General features: G+C 45.2%; 1 protein-coding gene across 3 annotated transcripts in view; it reads left to right on the top strand.

Moving 5' to 3' along the window:
- Positions 1 to 13,088, top strand: part of LOC116077841 (ATP-binding cassette sub-family A member 17) — an 88,448-nt gene extending 75,360 nt beyond the window's left edge. For all 3 annotated transcript variants that reach the window (XM_031352654.1, XM_031352653.1, XM_031352652.1), the window contains 5 exons: positions 9,983 to 10,170; positions 11,495 to 11,665; positions 11,898 to 12,088; positions 12,237 to 12,310; positions 12,793 to 13,088. In XM_031352654.1, the coding sequence (XP_031208514.1) occupies positions 9,983 to 10,170; positions 11,495 to 11,665; positions 11,898 to 12,088; positions 12,237 to 12,310; positions 12,793 to 13,056 (888 nt within the window). In that variant the 3' untranslated portion in view covers positions 13,057 to 13,088. The remainder of the gene's footprint in view (positions 1 to 9,982; positions 10,171 to 11,494; positions 11,666 to 11,897; positions 12,089 to 12,236; positions 12,311 to 12,792) is intronic.
- Positions 13,089 to 19,780: the final 6,692 nt, after the last annotated feature.

Raw genomic sequence — 19,780 nt, 5'->3', positions numbered from 1 at the left:
TTGGGGGCAGGGGGTCATAATGTGATCAAACATCTGCAACGGGCCATACCTAGCCATAGCATAATACAAAATACATTTAGTCCAACTTCAAAAGTCTCCATAGTCTATAACAGTCTCAACAATGTTAAAACTCCAAAGTTCAAAGTCTCTTCTGAGATTCATGCAGTCTCTTAACTGTAATCCCCTATATAAAATCAATATAAAAAAGCAGATTACAACATATCATGGCACCTCAGTGAAATCATTTACCATTCCAAATGTCACAGTGAAGAAATACTGGACCAAAGCAAAAACCAACAAGGCCAAGTAGAACTCTGCATCTCCATGACTGATGTCAAAGCACTCTTCAAGCTCCAGCTCCTTTCAGTGGTGATGACAGAAACATACTTCTTTCTCTTGGGCTGGTTCCACTCACTGTTAGCAGCATTCCTTGGCAAGGACTCCACGGTTCTGGCATCTCCAACATTTTGGGGTCTCCAAGGCAACTTGAATTTCATAGCTTCTTGCTCCAATGTCTGGAATCTGCACATGATCTTCTGGACTCCCCCAAAGGGCTTGGGTCACTTTTCTATCTCTCTTCTCTGTAGCATTCTAGGCTCTGGTTGACTCCACTCCACTCCACTGCTGCCACTGTTCTTGGTGGTCATCTCATGGTATTGACATCTCCAATACGCTGGAGTATTCCACTACAACTAGGCTGCACTTTCACCAATAGCCTCTCATAGGCTCTCTCCATGGTGTCAAGCTTCAGCATCTTTGCATGATCCCTTCAGTCCTGGGCCTTCAACTGCCAGTGAGTCACCTTCACCCATGTCCTTTCCTGACCTCTAACTGTGCCAAGCCTTAGCTGCTCTCCATGACCCCTTTGTGCTTTCAAAATGAGTACCACATGGTACTGCTGCCAGCACTATGCCTGTCTCTGGAACACAACGTGTTGTACTCTCAGAAAACACTTCCCACACCAGGTGATGGTGGCGTACACCTTTAATCCCAGCACTTGGGAGGCAGAGGCAGGCGTATTTCTGAGTTAGAGGCCAGCCTGATCTACAGAGTGAGTTCTAGGACAGCCAGGCCATACAGAGAAACCCTGTCTCAAGAAAACAAAACAAAACAAAAAAAGAAAACACTTCCCAGAAGATTTCACCTCAGTGATGATCTCTTCTTAATTGCTGCTGATTTCTTAGCTCTGGGTAACCAGCATCAGTTGTCCCCAGAACCCCTTCTACACTTGACTCTAAAGCCAGAGCCACACAGCCAAAGCTGCTGAGCTCTGCTGCTTTTTGGGTCTGGGACATGGCCCCTTGTTCTATTACATCTTCATCAGCTTCCTGTTTTACATGCTTTCATTGCCTAAGCTTGGCTGTCCTAGAACTTACTTAGTAGCCTGACCTTGAACCCAGAGATCTGCATGCCTCTGTCTCCTGGGATTAAAGGCATATACCATCATGCCTGGACCTAAGCTTTGATTTAATTCCTTTTCTTTTTTTTTTTTTTTAATTTATTTATACACTTGTTTTCTGAGTTCTGGACCCATTCATTATTCAACTGCTTATTTTATGTGTGCATTTTTTAAAGATTTATTTTATGTGTGTGAGTACACTGTAACTGTAAAGATGGCCATGAGCTATCATGTGTGAGGCTGCTGGGAATTGAACTCAGGACCTTCTGCTGGCCCCGCTCGCTACAGTCCTGCTCACTCCAGTGTAATTCACTGTAGCTGTCTTCAGATGCACCAGAAGAGGACATCCGATCTCATTATGGGTGGTTGTGAGCCACCATGTGGTTGCTGGGATCCGAACTCAGGACCTTTGGAAGAGCAGTCAGTGCTCTTATCTGCTGAGCCATCTCACCAGCCCGATTTAATTCCTTTTCACAAGATCTTTATAAGCATGGCCACTAGGCCTCAAGATCTGGATCGTAGGTGTGCCCTCCATTTCTGGATTGCACTTCATTCCTGGTACAGTCAAATTGACAACTGAGAATAGTCATCACAATCTATTCTTGTCAATTTGACACACAATCATATCTTCTTATATCCAAATGGAAACAGTAATAGGTCATAATAATGCTGAACATGGTATAACTATCCCTCATACAACTGCAAACACGTTAACAATAAGCTTAGCTGGGTGGCATCTTGCTCCAAGGTCACCACTCTCTTAATTCCATTTAATATTCTTAAACACAGGATTTATCTCCATTCCACTTCCTGGTGCCCCTTTAATTTTTGAACCATACGTTTTGTATTTTTCTTTCAAAGCTTGCTATGTGTGATTAAAATGCTATTTATAAGAGTGAATGACAAGACAAAGTCTAAACTAGGCTTCTTTGAGATTAATCTAAATCTCTTCACCTCAGGCAGACTCTTCAGACAAGGGCAAAATGTAGCCATATTCTTCATCAAAATATCACAAGAATGATTTCTACGCAACATACTAATCTTCTCCTCTGAAACCTCTTGGGCCAGGCCCCCACATTTCAAATCACCCCCAGCACCACTGTCTTCCATGCTTCTACTAGGATGGCCCATTAAGCCCCACTTAAATCATTTTTCTGCTTTCCAAAGTCCCAGCATCCACATTCCTCCAAACAAAAGTATGGTCAGGCCTATCACAGCAAGGCCCCAGTCCCTGGTAGTAACTTCTGTCTTAGGGTCTTATTGCTATGAATAGACACCATGACCAAAGCAACTCTTATAAAGGCAAACATTTAATTGGAGCTGGCTTACAGTTTCAGAGGTTCAGTCCATTATCATATATATATCTCCACCTCCACAGTGACACACTTCCTCTAACAAAGCCACATCTCCTCCAATAAGGCCACACCTCCTAATAGTGCCACTCTCCATAGGCCAAGCATATTCAATCCACCCCCTGCTGACCCTAAACAGGATTAGCAGGTAAGCAGGATAAAAAGAAATTACTTCCATGGAACATTGTTATAGTAATACTTCTGTAACCAAACACACACACAAAATAAAATCTAAAGTAAAAGTAAAAGTCTATCAAGAAAAGGCGGATTGCCTGGACAAGAACAGCATTTAGGTTGACATCAGACTTCTAAACAGAAACAGGAGTCCAGAGAAGACCACCAATGTAGGAAATAACCTAAGCCAGAGTGGCAGTATACTGCATGAAGCTACACTCAAGAAAAAGACACATTGGAGGACACAGTTGGAGATGCAGCTCAGGCTTCATGCCAACACGCATCAAGCCTTTGCTTCAATCTCCAGCATCACACACACAGAATTTGTTTTGCTTTGTGGTTTTCAAGACAGGGTTTCTCTGTGTAGTCCTGGCTGTCCTGGAATTCACTTTGCAGTCCAGGCAACTCAGAGATCCACCTGCCTCAGCTTCCCAAGTGCTAGGCTTACAGGTATGTGCCACTGCTGCCTGGCCAGAATTTGTTTTTCATTGTCATGAGGTCTGTTTTACTTTCATTAATCATAGGAACAATTTTCTATAACATCCCAAGGCAAACCAATGAAGTCTTGAGTCTGATTGCTAGGGGCTTCCCTTTCAGAGACCCCCCAGCTGCTGACAGTGGTGTGGAGTAGCTTCTGGCCGGGGTCTATCCTGTAGGTGGAACTTCCTTCACATTACAAGGGATTCTCGGAGATAGGGAGGAATCCTCCAGTCTAAGTTTTAGGAAAATTCCCTGCCTTTGCCGACTGGTGATGTCATTGGATGTCCATTTTTTAAAGATTTATTTATTTATTTTATGTGTATGAGTACACTGTAGCTGTACAGATGGCTGTGAGCCTTCATGTGATTGTTGGGAATTGAATTTTAGGACCTCTGCTTGCTCTGGTCATCCCTGCTCGCTTCAGCCCAAAGATTCACTTATTATTATACGTAAGTACACTGTAGCTGTCTTCAAACACGCCAGAAGAGGGAGTCAGGTCTCATTACTGGTGGTTGTGAGCCACCATGTGGTTGCTGGGATTTGAACTCAGGACCTTTGGAAGAGCAGTCAGTGTTCTTACCCGAGGAGCCATCTTGCCAACCTGGATGTCCATTTTCTTCAGCTTGACTGTATTGGAGCTGTCAACTTCAGCCATCATCTGACCTACCTGCTATTTTTTCATATCCCATTGACCCTCGCTTTGAGCCCATGCTTCTTGTGCTCCCATTTGAGTTGCTACAGCAAGAGACCACAAAGAAGAAAAAAAATTTTTTGCTGTTGTTGTTGCTTTGAGGCAGGGTCTCTCTATGTAGCCCTGGCTGTTCTAGAACTCTAGACTAGGCTTGTCTCAAACTCTGAAAGATCTACCTGCCTCTGCCTTCTGAGAGCTGGAATTAAAGGTGTGCATCACTATGCCTGGCCAGAAATTTTTCTTAAAAACACTTTCATGGGATTGGTGATATGGTTCAGTGGAAAAAGTGTCTGCTGCACAGGCAGGAGATGATGAGTTCGAATCCCCAGCACCCACACAAAGGCAGGCATGGTCTGTGGTGAATTTTTCAATTACTGTTTCTATCTCACTGGATGTTGTGGGTCTATTTAAATTGTTTACTACATCTTGATTTTACTTTGGTTGGTTATATGAATATGGTTTGTATATGCTCAGCCCAGCAAGTGGCACTATTAGAAGGCGTGGCCCTGTTGGAGTAGGTGTGGCCTTGTTGGAGTAGGCATGTCACTGTGAGTGTGGGCTTTAAGACCCTCATCCTAGCTGCCTGGAAGCCAGTATTCTGCTAGCAGCCTTCAGATGAAGATGTAGAACTCTCAGCTTATCCCACACCATGCCTGCCTGGATGCTGCCATGTTCCCACCTTGATGATAATGGACAGAACCTCTGAGCCTGTAAGCCAGCCCCAGTTAAATGCCTTTAAAAGAATTGACTTGGTCATGGTGTCTGTTCACCATGTAAAACCCTGTTCAGCAGTAAAATCTTAACTAAACCAGAAATTTATCCATTCTTTTAGATTTTTTTTCAGTTTCATAGAATACAGACTTTTAGAGTATGATCTTAAGACTCTGAATTTCTTCCACATCTGTTGTAATGTCTCTCTTTTTGTCTCTAATTTTATTGATTTGGAAATTCTTCCCCTTTTAGTTGTTTTGGCTGAAGTTTTGCTATCTTGTGAACATTTTCAAGAACCAATTCTTTGTTTCACTGATTATTTGTATTTTTTTTTCATTTTGGTTTCATCCCTGAGTTTAGTTATTTCTTTCAGTCTACTCTTTTTGGGTGTTGTTTGTTCTTGTTTTTCTAAAGCTTTCAAGTGTGGCATTAAGTTGTCAGTATGAGAGCACTCAGTTCTTGATGTAAGCATTTAGTGCTGCAAACGTTCCTCTCTGAACGGCCTGCTCTATCCCCATAGACTTTGCTCTGTTGTGTTTTCCCTTCCAATGAATTCTAAAATGTTTTAAATTTCCTTCTTGGTTTCCCCGTCAACCCAGTTCTCATTCACATGTGCTATCTAGTTCCAGAACTGTGTGCGTTTGCCGTTTCTGTTGGTGGTGGTAGTGTCGTCCAGCTTGGTCATATGAGATTCAGGATATAATTTCAATTCTCCTATATTTATTAAGTATTACTTCGTGTCCAACCATGTGGTCAGTTTTGGAGAGAGATCCATGGACTTCTGAGAGTCTATTTCTAGTGTGGGGATTGAATGATCTGTAAATGTGATAGTTTCCTTTAATTTTATAGTAGTTAATTCCAGAGTTTTCTCTGTTTAGTTTGTCCAGATGACCTGTCTGTTGGTGAGTGTGCAGTATTGACATCATCCACTATCACTATGTTGGGGTCTATATGTGATTTTAGATTTTTATGGTGTTTCTTTTATGAAACTTAGTACACAAATGTTGAGATATACAATATTCTTTAATTTTTTTCTTTAATGATCACATAGTCTCCTTCCTTATCTATTCTGACTAGTTTTGGTATGAAGTTGATTTTATCAGACATTAAAAGAGCTATGCCAGCTTCATTTTTAGTTCCATTTGCTTGGAATACATTTTTGCAATATTTTATCCAAAAGTAGTATCTTGATGGTAAGGTGTGTTTCTTGGAGGCAATAAACATGTTGGCTCTATTTTCTAATGCAGTCTATTCATCTGTCTTCTTATGGGGAACTGGGAGTTAGTGGAGGGTTTAATTCCAGTTTTTGCTGTTTTGGTATTGTTTTCTTAGACCTCTTTTGGTTAACCATTTTGGTATGTTTTTCTTTGCATCCTCTTCTATGTGTTTAACTTTCTCTTTAGATTTGTCTTAGGTACTTTTCTTTTGCTGTGATAAAATACCATGACCAAGGCAACTTACAAAGGAAATCATTTATTTGGCTTATGGGTTGAGAGAGTTAGAGTCCATGATCCTGAGGCACAGGCATGGTGGCAGAAAGAGCTGGAGTAGCAGCAGAGAGCTCATATCTTGATGCAAGAGTAGGAGACAGAGAGAGCACACTGGGGATGACATGTGCCTTTGACATACCTCATCCAACGTGGCCACACCTCCCAATCCTTCCCAAAGAGTTCCACCAGCTAGGGCCGGGCCATGTGTTCAAGTACCTGGGTCTTTGCAGGCATTCTCCTTCAAACCACTATAAGAACGAAGTATTCCTTCTAGTATCTATCCTCTGTAGAGATGACTTAGAGGACATAAATTCCTTGTATCTATTTTTATTGTGAAGCATTATTTTCCTTCTTCAACTATGACTGATAGTTTCCCAGGTACAGTTGTCTGGGCTGGCATCTGTAGTAGTCCAGAACTTGCAGAACATCAGTCCAGTTCCTCCTGGCTTCCAAAGTCTCCATCAGGTGTTACTCTGATGGGATTGCACTTTTATGCTACTTATTTTTTCTAATGTGCAGCTTTCAATATACATTCTTTGTTCTGTATGTTTAGTATTTTGATTATTATGTGTCTGGTAAGTTTCTTTTCTTTTTCCTTTGTTGTGGTTGTTGCTGCTTTGGGTTTTCTTTTTGTAGCCCTGGCTGTCCTGGAACTCACTCTGTAGACCAGGCTGGCTTCGAACTCAGAAATCCACCTGCCTCTGCCTCCCAAGTGCTGGGATTAAAGGCATGTGCCACCACTGCCTGGCTGTCTTAAAAGTTTCCTTTCTGTATTTGGTGTTCTGTATACCTCTTATCACTTGATGGGTATTTCTTTACTTAGACTTGGGAAATTTTCTTCTGTGATTTTGTTGAAATTTCTTTTTCTGTACCCATGGATCACAGTGACAAGAAGGACCTTTGAGTTCAGTAGTTGAGTTGTCATCTTTTAAACATTTAATTAATATTCATTTTTATGCAAGGATGTTTTGCTCCATATATGTTTGTGTATCTCATGCATGGTTGGTGCCATGGAGATCAGAAGAGGACATTGGCTCCCCTAGGATGAGAGTTACAGGCAGGTATGAGCTGTCATGTGTTGCTGAGAATTGAAGCCTGGCCCTCTGGAAGAGCAGCCAGTGTTCTTCACCGCTGACCCATCTCTTTGGCTCCAAGTTATGTTACCTTTTTTAGGAGTCAAGCTGCCTTGCTTTTTCGCCTCTCTTGCATTTCTGTGTAACAAATTGCTCCTCTGTCAGTTTGGATCTCTCTTCTGGATTTTGGAGGAGGCGGAGATCTTATTGAGTAGGCTACACTTGAAGGCTCAATCCTAAGGAACAGAAGCAAAGAGGAAATGAAACTTTGGAAGGAGCTTTTGAGTCCTCCCCAGCCCCCATCTCTACCACCCCCACCCGAAACAAGGAGACTGCTGTGAGGCTACATGCACGTGCTTAAGCCTGCCCAACACATCTTTCCCAGGATCCTTTTGCTTCTTCCCAGGATTGCTGAAGCATTTCCTTTATTTCTCTCTCTCTCTCTCTTTTTTTTCCTTTTTTGAGAGTCATGACTCTCACTAGAAGATGCTTATCCAAAGTTGCTTAAAAAGTGTTTATCAAAAACCTAGCATTCATGATTTGAAAAAATTCTTAGCCTGGTACAGTGTGACCTTAATCCAGGACTCAGGACATGGAAATGGGAGGCTCATGAGTTCGAGGCTAATCTGGAGGCATCTGTTTTCTAGGTCACCTGGAACTGAACTCCTCATTCTATCTCTTGACAGCTTCTGACTCTTTCTTCCCTAAGCAGACACAAAGCAGGTGGCTTTGTGTTTGCCTTGTCCTCATCCCCAGGTGACACAGCTTCTTGAGTGGGAGGGGAAAAGCAAAAATTGTGTCACCTTACCTTTTTTAAAAATATTTATTTATTGCCAGGTGGTGATGGCGCACACCTTTAATCCCAGCACTTGGGAGGCAGAGGCAAGCAGATTTCTGAGTTCGAGGCCAGCCTGGTCTACAGAGTGAGTTCCAGGACAGCCTGGGCTACACAGAGAAACCCTGTCTCAAAAACAAAAAAAAAACAAACAAACCAAACAAAACAAAACAAGGTGGTATGCATGTGGAGAAGGTGTTTGTAGGAAGGTGGAGTTGCAACATTCGGAGGGAGATGAGGGAAGTTAAGGGTGAAAATAATTGGAATTCATTGTATACACATGAAATTACCAAAGGGGGCTGGAGAGGTGGCTCAGTGGTTAAGAGCACTGACTGCTCTTCCAGAGGTCCTGAGTTCAATTCACAGCAACCACATGGTGGCTCACAATCATCTGCAATGGGATCTGATGCCCTCTTCTGGTGTGTCTGTAGACAGCTATAGTGTGCTCATATACGTAAAATAAATAAATCTTTTAAAATAATGAAATTATCAAAAATTAATTTTTTTTTTTTGTTTTTTTCAAGACAGGGTTTCTCTGTATAGCTCTGGTTGTCCTGGAACTCACTCTGTAGACCAGGCTGGCCTCGAACTCAGAAATCCACCTGCCTCTGCCTCCCAAGTGCTGGGATTAAAGACGTGCACCACCAGCTTCAAAATTTAATTTTTAAAAGAATATTTTAAAAACCTGTTCTGGGTACATAGCAGCCAAAGTGAGTTAGGAGTAGGGCTGTATGTGGCGACCCGCGAGGAGCTACAGGCTGTAACGTTCTGTTAGAAGAGCACATTAAACAACAGTAAACATGGGGTGACACCAGCATGCAAGCAGCCTTGTTCTGGGAGAGCATGTCCCTGTAAGACCTGGCATTAACACAGAAGTCTGGAGGACACACACCAAGCAGGCCACACACCCCTGGCAGAGACTCCGGAGGCCTTCATGTAAATGTTTCATATGTATATAAAATAGGCTATGTATATACTCTATTTATCAACTGCATGTCTAATAGAAAACATTTATAAAAAGGAAAGGATAGGCCACTGAGATGGTTCAGTGGGTAACGGCACTTGCTACAAAAGCCTGAGCTCCATATTTGAAACCCATTCAAAAGTGTAAGGAGACAACCAGCTCCACAAAGTTGTCCTCTGGTCTCCAGTTATGAACAGTGGCATATGTACACCCATTCTCTCCGCTACACATTCACACATCATATAAAATAATAATAATAACAGTAATGAGAAGTAATTTAAAAAGAGAGACATGAAAATCAAGATATTTCTCCTGACCCCTAAAATAGGGGACACTGAGTACTTCTGTTTTCAGGACATGTGGGCAAGAGGAGAAACCAAGCCATCCCCCTCCTCCCCCTTCTCCTCCCCCTCCTCCTTCTCCTCCTCCCCATCTTCCTCCTCCTCCTCTTCCTCCTCTTCTCCCTCCTCCTCCTCCTCTTCTTCTTCTCCTCCTCCTCCTTTTCTTCCTCCTCCTCCTCCTCCTTCTCTTCTTCTTCCTCCTCCTCTTCTTCTTCCTCTTCCTCCATCTTTTAGAACCTGTATACCAACACTACCAGCAAGGCTACAAGCTAAGACCGCCCAGCATACTGTCATCCTATGCATGGCTCCTTCATGCTGCACAACTGTCTCCATAGTAGACATGAATATTTATGAGAGCAAAACTGAGCACCAGGCCAGGGGAGGGTCTGGGAACCACTGAGCTGGAGGTATGGGGAAGCTCTGGAAGAGGCTTCACTCTAATGTATCTCCCTCTCGGGCTGTTGTAACTCAGGTGCGGCGGTGGATTGGTTACTGTCCTGAGTTTGATGCCCTACTAAACTTCATGACAGGAAGAGAGATGCTTGTCATGTATGCTCGTATCCGGGGCATCCCTGAGTGCCACATTAAAGCCTGTGTCGACCTGATCCTCGAGAACTTACTCATGTGTGTGTACGCAGACAAGCTGGTGAAGACCTATAGGTGAGTCTGGGGGCTCCCTTACCCTTCTCATCTCCATTTGCAAGATAATGCCAGTTCTTCTCAGAACTGGATTGTAGAGTAAAGCCTGTCAGGCAGAGAAGAACTGGACTGTCTGTGCCACTGGAGATGGAAGTGGAGGGAGGCTGGTCCCCATCCCAAGCCAGAGGCAGTTGTTGTGGCTGAGAACATGTCTATGTCGTCATGTATGATTAGAACAACAGGGTAGGCAGATCTCCGTCTGTTATTTCATGTCAAGCTTCCTATTTTGGATAGGGTAGGTTTTCATAGTAAATCATTGTTACTTCACCATGATATGTCTCCCAAGGAGTCTTAGGTAATTTATTCCTGTTACCAGTGACAGAACCCTAACTCAGATTAGCTTACTCAAAGCTTGGAACTGACTGCCCAAGTTTACAGACTCTCCTCCCCTTGCATTGTAAGAGGTGCCCTGTGGGAGGCGCCTGTCAGCACTCCATCTTTGGAACTGGAAAGTGGAGAGACGCCTCTAGCCGATTCCGGTGTCAGATGGAGTCCTCGACTCTCCGCCCAGTTTGTCGGCTTGAGTCTGGGGCAGCTTTTCATATCTCCTTGTGTATTTGGAGGATCAAGCGAATTTACATTTAAAAACTTTAGAGCGAAGCTTTGCACACAGTAAATGCTGTGTGAGTTTAATGAGGGAGCTGGAGAGATGGCTCAGCCTTTAAGAATGCTTACTGCTCCTGCAGAGCACCCAGACTTAGTTCCTATCACCCACAAAGCCATTCACAACCACGTGTAACCCCAGTTCTAGATGATCTGATACCCACTGACCTTTGTGAGTACCTGCATTCAGGCATACACACATACACATAATGGGTTTTTTTTAATCAAGAAACATAAATAAATAAAGCCAGTATGGTAGTATACACTTCTTAAGAGGCTGAGTCAGAAGGATGGAGAGTTCAAGGTTAGCCTGGACTACACAGTGAGCTTCTTAAGAAAAACTGTTAGCTGGGCTGTGGTGGTGCATGCCTTTAATCCCAGTACTTGGGAGGCAGAGGCAGGAGGATTTCTGAGTTCAAGGCCAGCCTGGTCTACAGACTGAGTTCCAGGATAGCCAGGGCTACACAGAGAAACCCTATCCCCCCCCCCAAAAAAAAAAAAAGAGAGAAAAGAAAAACTGTTAACTAAAATAGTCCTCTACCTTACTCTCAGATGGGTCATGCCCTACCCCCGGCTCTCATAGAGATCCTTAAAGAAGGCGAGAGTTGGGTGCTGAACGTGCACATTCTGGAGACCACAGTTACGTTCTCCGTGTTCCCACCTCTGTCTGCCCCTCCCCCAGTGGTGGCAACAAGCGCATGCTGAGCACTGGCATTGCCCTCGTTGGAGAGCCCGCAGTCATCCTGCTCGATGAACCGTCTACTGGCATGGACCCTGTGGCTCGGCGCCTGCTGTGGGACACTATAGAACGGGTCCGTGCGTCGGGCACGACCATTGTCATCACCTCCCACAGGTAGAGCCAGGTAGAGCCAGAGTGGGTGGCTGGGGTAAGAGCAGGTAAGCAGAAGCTAAACCATGACACCTTACACGCGTCGGCCAGGACATTCCTTCCCTGGGCAGAGCATGGGGAATCAGGAATGGCTTGCTCTGCCTGTGCACAGATCCCCTCCTGCCTACACAAGACTTTGACATTCAAGGGTAGGCATCGGCCTCCTCCATCACTGAGGCTTTCTCCTTCTTCCCAGTATGGAGGAATGTGAAGCCTTGTGTACCCGGCTGGCCATCATGGTCCAGGGCCAGTTCAAGTGCCTGGGCAGCCCACAGCACCTCAAGAGCAAGTTTGGCAGCGGCTACTCCCTGCAGGCCAAGGTCCGGAGGAAATGGCAGCAGCAGACGCTAGAGGAGTTCAAGGCCTTTATGGGCCTGACCTTCCCAGGTGTGTGATGGTGCTGGACGGGCCCCAGGGCTCCTGCCTTGGATCTGTTAGCTGCCCTGCAGTCAGTCCCTGTGGATTCTGGCACTCAGGCTGCCCTTCCTATCCCTCCAGTCCAGCCTTCCCAGAAACAGTCTCTGTGTTTGTACAGGCAGCAATTTGGAAGATGAGCACCAAAACATGGTTCAATACTACCTGCCTGGCCAAAACCTCAGCTGGGCAAAGGTGAGTGCAACCCTCATTTCACCCACTCTCCAAGAGCGCCAGTCCCTCCTCTCCCAACACCACGGGGATGTCTGTGCGGAGGTCACAGAGAGAAATGTATGAGCTGCAAGGAAGGAGCCTGGGAAGTCAGCTCTTCCCACCCCAGATTTCCAAGAACAGGCCTAGAGAGGAGCCAGCCACATAGCATAGCAAGGAGCCAGCCACGCGCTTAGCATAGCATAGCGAGCCACACATCCAACTGGAAACCCACCTTTCTGGCACCATTCCTACCACAAGAGCTGACAGCTGAGCTCCCAGCTTTGGCTCCTTTGCAGGCACTCTAGCAGTGGAGTGAGGCACACTGTGGGCCTTGTCTCGGAGAGTGGCCTCTTCTGCACTGCCCACATCCCTTCTTCCTGTGTGCGTCACATCACTTCTTCCTGCGTGCGTCACATCACCTAGGGGTGGACTTATGTGCAGCAACTGGCTTCCTTTTTCTACAGGTGTTTGGCATTATGGAACAAGCCAAGAAGGACTACATGTTGGAAGGCTACACCCTCAGCCAGCTATCCCTAGAGAACATCTTTCTGAGCTTCACCAGACCAGAGTCCTCCACTAAAGAAAAAACCCAACAAGTGCAAGCTGTCCTGGCCAGCCCCTTATCACCCTCTAAGTCTAGGCCTATCTCAAATCCTCCCTCACCTCTTTCTTCTCAGCCACCCAAACCACTTCCATCTCCACCTCCCTCGGAGCCTGACCTTCTGTAATAAAGAGTTTAGTGCAGGGTAGCCTGGGTTTGCATAGCCTGCCGTTAGTTACTCTGTCTTGTCGCTGTGGCAAATTCCCTAACAAAAGCAACTTAATGGACAAGGGTTTATTTTGGCCCATAGTTCAGTGATATAGGCCTTCATGGCAAGATGGTAGCTCTTGAAGCAGCTCCTTGAAGAATATCCACAGTCAGGAACGGGGCCACACCCACAGTCAGGAATCACAAGGCAATGAATGCTTGTGCTCCACTCACTTTCCTTTTTTTTTTTTTTTTTTTTTTTTTTTTTTTTTTTTTTTTTTTTTTTTTTTTGTTTTGTTTTGTTTTGTTTTGTTTTTTCTAGATAGGGCTTCTCTGTGTAGCCCTGGCTGTCCTGGAACTCACTCTGTAGACCAGGCTGGCCTCAAACTCAGAAATCTGCCTGCCTCTGCCTCCCAAGTGCTGGAATTAAAGGTGTGCGCCACCACCGCCCGGCTCGCTTTCCCTTTTTTATACAGTCCAGTATCTCACCTAGGGAATGAAACCACCCACAGTGGGTGAGTCTTCCCACCTCACCCTAATCAAGATAATCCCACAGGCATGCCCAGAGGCCTGTCTGTCAAGTGATTCTAGACCTCACGGAGTAGACAGCTGAGACTAACCATCAAAATCCCACCCCTGGTCAACTTGACACCAAAGCACATCATTTAAATCATGACCTTCCACTCTTTGTCCACAAATCTCCGAGCTCATAATGCAAGATGCAAGGCTACTTCAAACGCTCCACAGTCTTTAACAATTTCAATGGCTGAGAAGGTCAAAGTGCAACAGATCCTCTAATGCTCAAGGCAGCCTCTTAACCATAGATTAAAAACCAAATCCTTTAGCTAGCTCCACGCCCAGCATCTGGCGCTCATGGTGTCTAGATCTACGCCCAGCATCTGGTGCTCATGGTGTCTAGCTCCACGCCCAGCATCTGGAGCTCATGGTGTAATTTTCTGGGCACCAGTGGATTTAGGTAGCCCCACCTCTCTGAATCTGCTGGCTGCATCACACATATCCTATTCTGTTCTGGGTTTTTTTGTTTGTTTCGTTTCTTTGTTTAGACATGGTTTGTCTGTGTAGCCCTGACTGTCCCAGAACTTACTATGTAGACCAGGATGGCATTGAACTCAGAGATCCACCTGCCTGCTTTCATGACTAAAAAACAAGCTCTGCTGTGGGCTCAATATGTGGTCCCCTGGGACCAAGCTGTATCACTCTGCTTGCTGGCCCTGGAAAGCCAGCAACCCCTTCAGTTCATCCACCTTCAAGTCAATTTGGATTTTGACAAGACAGATTGGGGATTATCCCAAACAACTTTTTTACTCAGTACTGTCTCAGTACAGTGCAGGAGGTTTCTCTCCAGTGGTACTGGCCTCTTTAACAATTATATCTGTGTTCTCTGAGCTAGCCTGAATGCTTTCCTGTCTTGAAAGTCTCCCTGCCTAAGAAATTAGTCCATTACGTTTAAATTCTAATTTCTTTCCAATTCTCAGGATGTGAACAGAATGAAGCTAGATTTTTTTTTTTAATGTGTATGAGTGCACTGTAGCTGTACAGATGGCCGTGAACCATCATGTGTGCGGCTGCTGTTGAACTAAGGACCTCTGCCGGCCTTCTTGCTCAGGCCGGCTTGCTCTGGCGTAATTTACTGCAGCTGTCTTCAGACGCATCAGAAGAGGGCGTCAGATCTCATTACGGGTGGTTGTGAGCCACCATGTGGTTGCTCGGATCCGAACTCAGGATCTCCAGAAGAGTAGTCAGTGCTCTTACCCGCTGAGCCATCACACCAGTCCTGAAATTAGATTCTTAATGTGATGATTTGTATGTGCTCAGCCCAACAAGTGGCACTGTAGAAGGTGCAGTCCTGTTGTAGTAGGTGTGGCCTTATTGGAGTAGGTGTGACACTGTGAGTGTGGGCTTTAAGATTCTCACCCTAGCTGCCTAGAAGTTAGTATTCTGCTAGCAGCTTCCAGATGAAGAGGTAAAACTCTCAGCTCCTGCACCGTGCCTCCCTTATTGCTCCCATGCTCCTGCCTTAATGATAATGGACGGAACCTCTGACCCTGTAAGCCAGCCCCAATTAAACGTCCTTAGAAGAGTTGCCTTGGTCATGGTGTCTGTTCAAAGCAGTAAAACCCTAGCTCAGACACTTAGTGAAAATCTCATATGAATGGTCCCTATTTCAGCTCCTGATAGAGTCCTTGTTCACCTCTGAAACTTTGGGAACTGAGCCTGCACAATGCGGGGTTCTCTCAGCATCCCGGGCCTTCCAAGCTCTGCTTAGAACACTCAGAGCTTCTCTGGTCCAGAGTTTCAAACTCACCTACATTTCTCCTGCAAACCAGTTTCCAGGGGTCAAGTGTATCCCACCACCAGCAACACTGTTTGTCTGTGTAAATGTTCTTAGTTACTTTTTCTTTTGCAGGGACAAAATATCTTGACAAAAGCAACTGTCAGAGCTGACTTGGTCTCAGGGTTTCAGGTTACTGTCTGCTATGGAGTGAAAGTCAAAATGGCAGGAGTCTGAGGCAGATGGTCATATCCCACTAGCAGTCAGGAAGCAGAGATCAATGAATGCCTGTGCTCAGCTCTCTTCTTTTTAAACATTCCAAGAATCCCAAGAGAATGGGACCTCAGACAGTGGGTGGGTGTTCCCATCCCATCCAATGGGACCTCAGACAGTGGGTGGGTCTTCATATCCCATCCAATGGGACCTCAGACGGTGGGTGGGTCTTCCCATCCCATCCAATGGCACCTCAGATAGTGGGTGGGTCTTCCCATCCCATCCAATGGCACCTCAGATAGTGGGTGAGTCTTCCTATCTCGTCCACTGACAATCAATCCTCCGCAAAGAGTGTTCCTAGTTCCCACATCTCTCTTCACTGACTCTGGATCTCATCAAGCTGACAAATGAGATTAACCATTCCACCTACCAGGGCTGCAAGGGCAGCTCTCAGCCCAGTAAGCTCAATATAGAGTCACCTCAAATCACATTCATAGGGCAGAGTGTCTCAAGTGACTCGGGAGCAGGTGCAGGACCCAGGGACATTTCAGCAGACGTGAATGCCCCACAGTTCCATCTGATAGCCTGTGCTCTCACCAAGACTGGCTGTAGGAACTCATTAAGCTAGGAGAGACTGCTTCAGGAAAGCCTGTGAGAGGCCTGAGAATCAGACCCTCACATATGACTCCTCTGGAACTGACTTTATCCCGGCGAAGTCACGCTGTCTGGAAGAAAGAATCTGTGGGATTGGGTGGGGTGTATATTTATTCTCCGATTTCAGCCTTCCTCCTCTTTCTCCTCCTCTTCCTCCTTCTCTCCCTCCTCCTCCTCCTCCTCTTCCTCCTCCCTCCTCTTTCTCTTCCTCTTCCCCCCCCCCTCCTCCTTCTCCTTCTCTTTTTTTGAGACAGGGTTTCTCTGTGTAGCCCTGGCTGTCCTGGAACTCACTCTGTAGACCAGGCTGGCCTCAAACTCAGAAATCTGCCTGCTTCTGCCTCCCAAGTGCTGGGATTAAAGGCGTGCGCCACCACCGCCCGTCTTCAGCCCATCTTCTAAATGATTTTAGAGTTACATCTTGGAGTGGGGAGGGTTGTACAGTTGCATCGATAGCCATTAAGTGAAAGTTACTACCTCCTAGCCAGAAGATTGAAGTCGGAATGGAGACATACCATTGTCTCTTTCCTTAAAAGTTAACTCTAGCAGGGCGACAGTGGCACACACCTTTAACCCCAGCATTTGAGAGGCAGAGACATGCCAGTCTCTGAGTTCAAAGTCAGCCTGATCTATGAAGTGAGTTCCAGGACAGCCAGGGCTACACAGAGAGAACTTGTCTTGAAACAAAAAGTTAATTCAATTGTACAGGTCCATCACCTGACCACGGCACAGCCATGCTCAAGAAGTGGGAGGTGTTTTAGTTACTTTCCTATTGTCATGGCAAAACAGTATGTCCAAGGCAACTTATAAAAGAAAGCATTTAACTGGAGCTTTGCTTAAAATTTCAAATGGTGGGTCCATCCATGACCAACATAGTGAGGATAAAGGCAGTAAGCAGGCATGCATGGTATATATAAGCACCTGAGAGCTTACATCAGATCCACAACCACAAGGCAGAGAGACAGAGACAGACAGACAGAGACAGAGAGAGAGCCTTAACTGGAATGCTCTGGCTTTTGAAACCTCAAAGCCCACCCACAGTGGCACATCTCTTTCACCAAGGCCATGCCTCCTAATCCTTCCTAAACAGTTCTGCCAACTGGAGACCAAGCATTCAAACGTAAGAGACTGTGGAGGCCAATCTCATTCAAGCCACCACAGGAGGAATAATCGTTTCTTTAGTGGGATAATATACCTTCCTTTCTCAGAATTACCTGCCCTCTTTGAAGTACTTAGAGAATCACAGCCACACAGCTTTGTAAGCCTGCCTGATGTTCTCCATTATTTAGAAAAGCATAACCTTTGGCTTTTCTGTCTCTTCTCAAAGCATGCTTTTCCTAACACAAGCCCACTTTTTACCCTGTGGCTGCTTCCTGTGATGTGGCTGCCTGCTGACCTAACTTCCCATGCCTAACTCAAAAGCCCTAGCTCTCTGGCTTGTCCTCTCCATCTCCTCTGGGCAACTTGAGATATTTACAGTTTGTCTGCTCTGCAGTTTTCCTAATAAAATTGTTTATGAGCTTCAAAAAGAAACAGAGACTTTAAGGGAAGCACTGCTGCTTCTCACATAAACCTGGACCTGCAGGGTCAGAACAGACCTAAGGGGAGTTCAGGATCAAGAAAACTGCCAGAACCCAGAACAAAGGCTGCAGAGCTCCCACCCAGCCCCCCCTAAAGGACACTTGTGGCCCCTACCAGAGCCAGAGGATCTGAGACTCTCATTCCTGACTCATTGTTCATATGTCAGTAATCCATTTCCCAAGTATGTTTTTTATTCCTTACTATTATTTGATCTCCATTCTTGCAAACATGTGTCATAATGGTTTTTTGTTTTTTTGTTTTGTTTTGTTTTTAGTTTGTATATTGTTTGGTTAGATTTTAAGATTCTTCTGGGTGTTTCTCCACCCAGGCTCCTATAAAGCATCCTTTACAGGTTCTCTACACAGTTCTGGCTGGCCTGGCACTCATTAAGTTGAGGGTTGGCCTGGAACAGGATGCACCCGCCTTGGCCTGCCTTGAGGGCTCTCATGCTTTCACTTGCATCCATGTACTTCTTTACCTCTCTGTCTTTCCTCTTCCAGCCTTTTCCTGTCCTTGTTTTTACTTTGTAACTTTCTATAGCTTTAACAGTCCTTAAAATCCGTGGACTCTCACAATAACCCAGCTTCCCCTCCCAGATGCCTTACTTCCTCAATTATTTTTTCTTATTGAAATCAATCCATCTACCTCTGTCCTCACGCACCATGCACCCTTCCTACCACCTGATCTTATTAAAACCCCATTATACGCTTCTGTGATATCCTCGGTTGGTTATCTGTCCTCCAGTAGCTGCTGAAGTCACAGGGGCCATTGCTGTGAATCAACTGGCACACTGCACAGTGGTGGTATTCTTCAGCTGTGGTTGCTTTCACAGTTACTGTTCTTACCCAGAGACCAGTACAGAGGTTACACTAGGCACCCTGAACTGCTGCACTTATGGACTGATTTTTGAGTTTCTACTATATCCAAAACCCTCTTGAACATTGCAAACATTTCAGCTGAAAGAATACAGCTGATTTTTTTTTTAAGTACAAAATAGCCCGTGATGGGGGTCAGACAGGGTGGCGCATACCTTTAATCTCGGCACTTGGGAGGCAGAGGCAGGCAGATTTTGAGTTGAGAGTTCTGGGACAGCCAGGGCTATACTGAGAAACCCTGTCTTAGAAAACCAAACCAGGGCTGGTGAGATGGCTCAGCGGATAAAAGCACCAACTGCTCTTCCAAAGGTCCTGAGTTCAAATCCCAGCAACCACATGGTGGCTCACAACCACCCATAATGAGATCTGATGCTCTCTTCTGGTGTGTCTGAAGACAGCTACAGTGTACTTTATATAATAATAATAAATAAATCTTTAAAAAAAAAAAAAGAAAAGAAAACCAAACCAAACCAAACCAAAAATAAAAAACAAGAAACTAACCAAACAAAAACAAAACAAAACAAAAAACCCTGATGCAGAAGCAACCAATGCAACAGCCTAATAGCCATAAAAAAAACAAAAGAAACATAACACATCTAAAAATCACTAGGCCCAGAGCAATGGTATCCAATAATGGTATTCTTTGAAATCGAAGAAGAAACTAAGCTCAGCTTGGTCCAGCAGGTGGCTCAGCACATCAAAACATTTGCCACAAACCTGATGATATGAGCTGTATCCATGGACCACACGTCTATGACCATCCTCCAGCCAGGAGTTGGTTGTCAGACCTTGCCTTGCCACAAATAGCCACGCCTCTCTCCAAGTCCCTGCTATGCAGGAACTCCCACCTCCAGAGACCGAAGATGAAGATGCTGATTGGGCTGCGAGATGTTGACGGACTGGGGGAGGGGTTTCGGCCTGCCTGCTTGTAACAGGGACAGTTGAAAAATACATGGAGGACTGAGAGCACACTATGGCTCGGTCCCATTTTTTTTTTTAATCCTCTCTCGCAGTCCCGTTCTCTTATTTCTTTCTTTTCTTTTCTTTTCTTTCTTTCTTTCTTTCTTTCTTTCTTTCTTTCTTTCTTTCTT

Source organism: Mastomys coucha, unplaced genomic scaffold, assembly GCF_008632895.1.
Source record: "Mastomys coucha isolate ucsf_1 unplaced genomic scaffold, UCSF_Mcou_1 pScaffold5, whole genome shotgun sequence".
NCBI lineage: Eukaryota > Metazoa > Chordata > Mammalia > Rodentia > Muridae > Mastomys > Mastomys coucha.
This window is presented reverse-complemented; position numbering and strand designations above follow the sequence as displayed.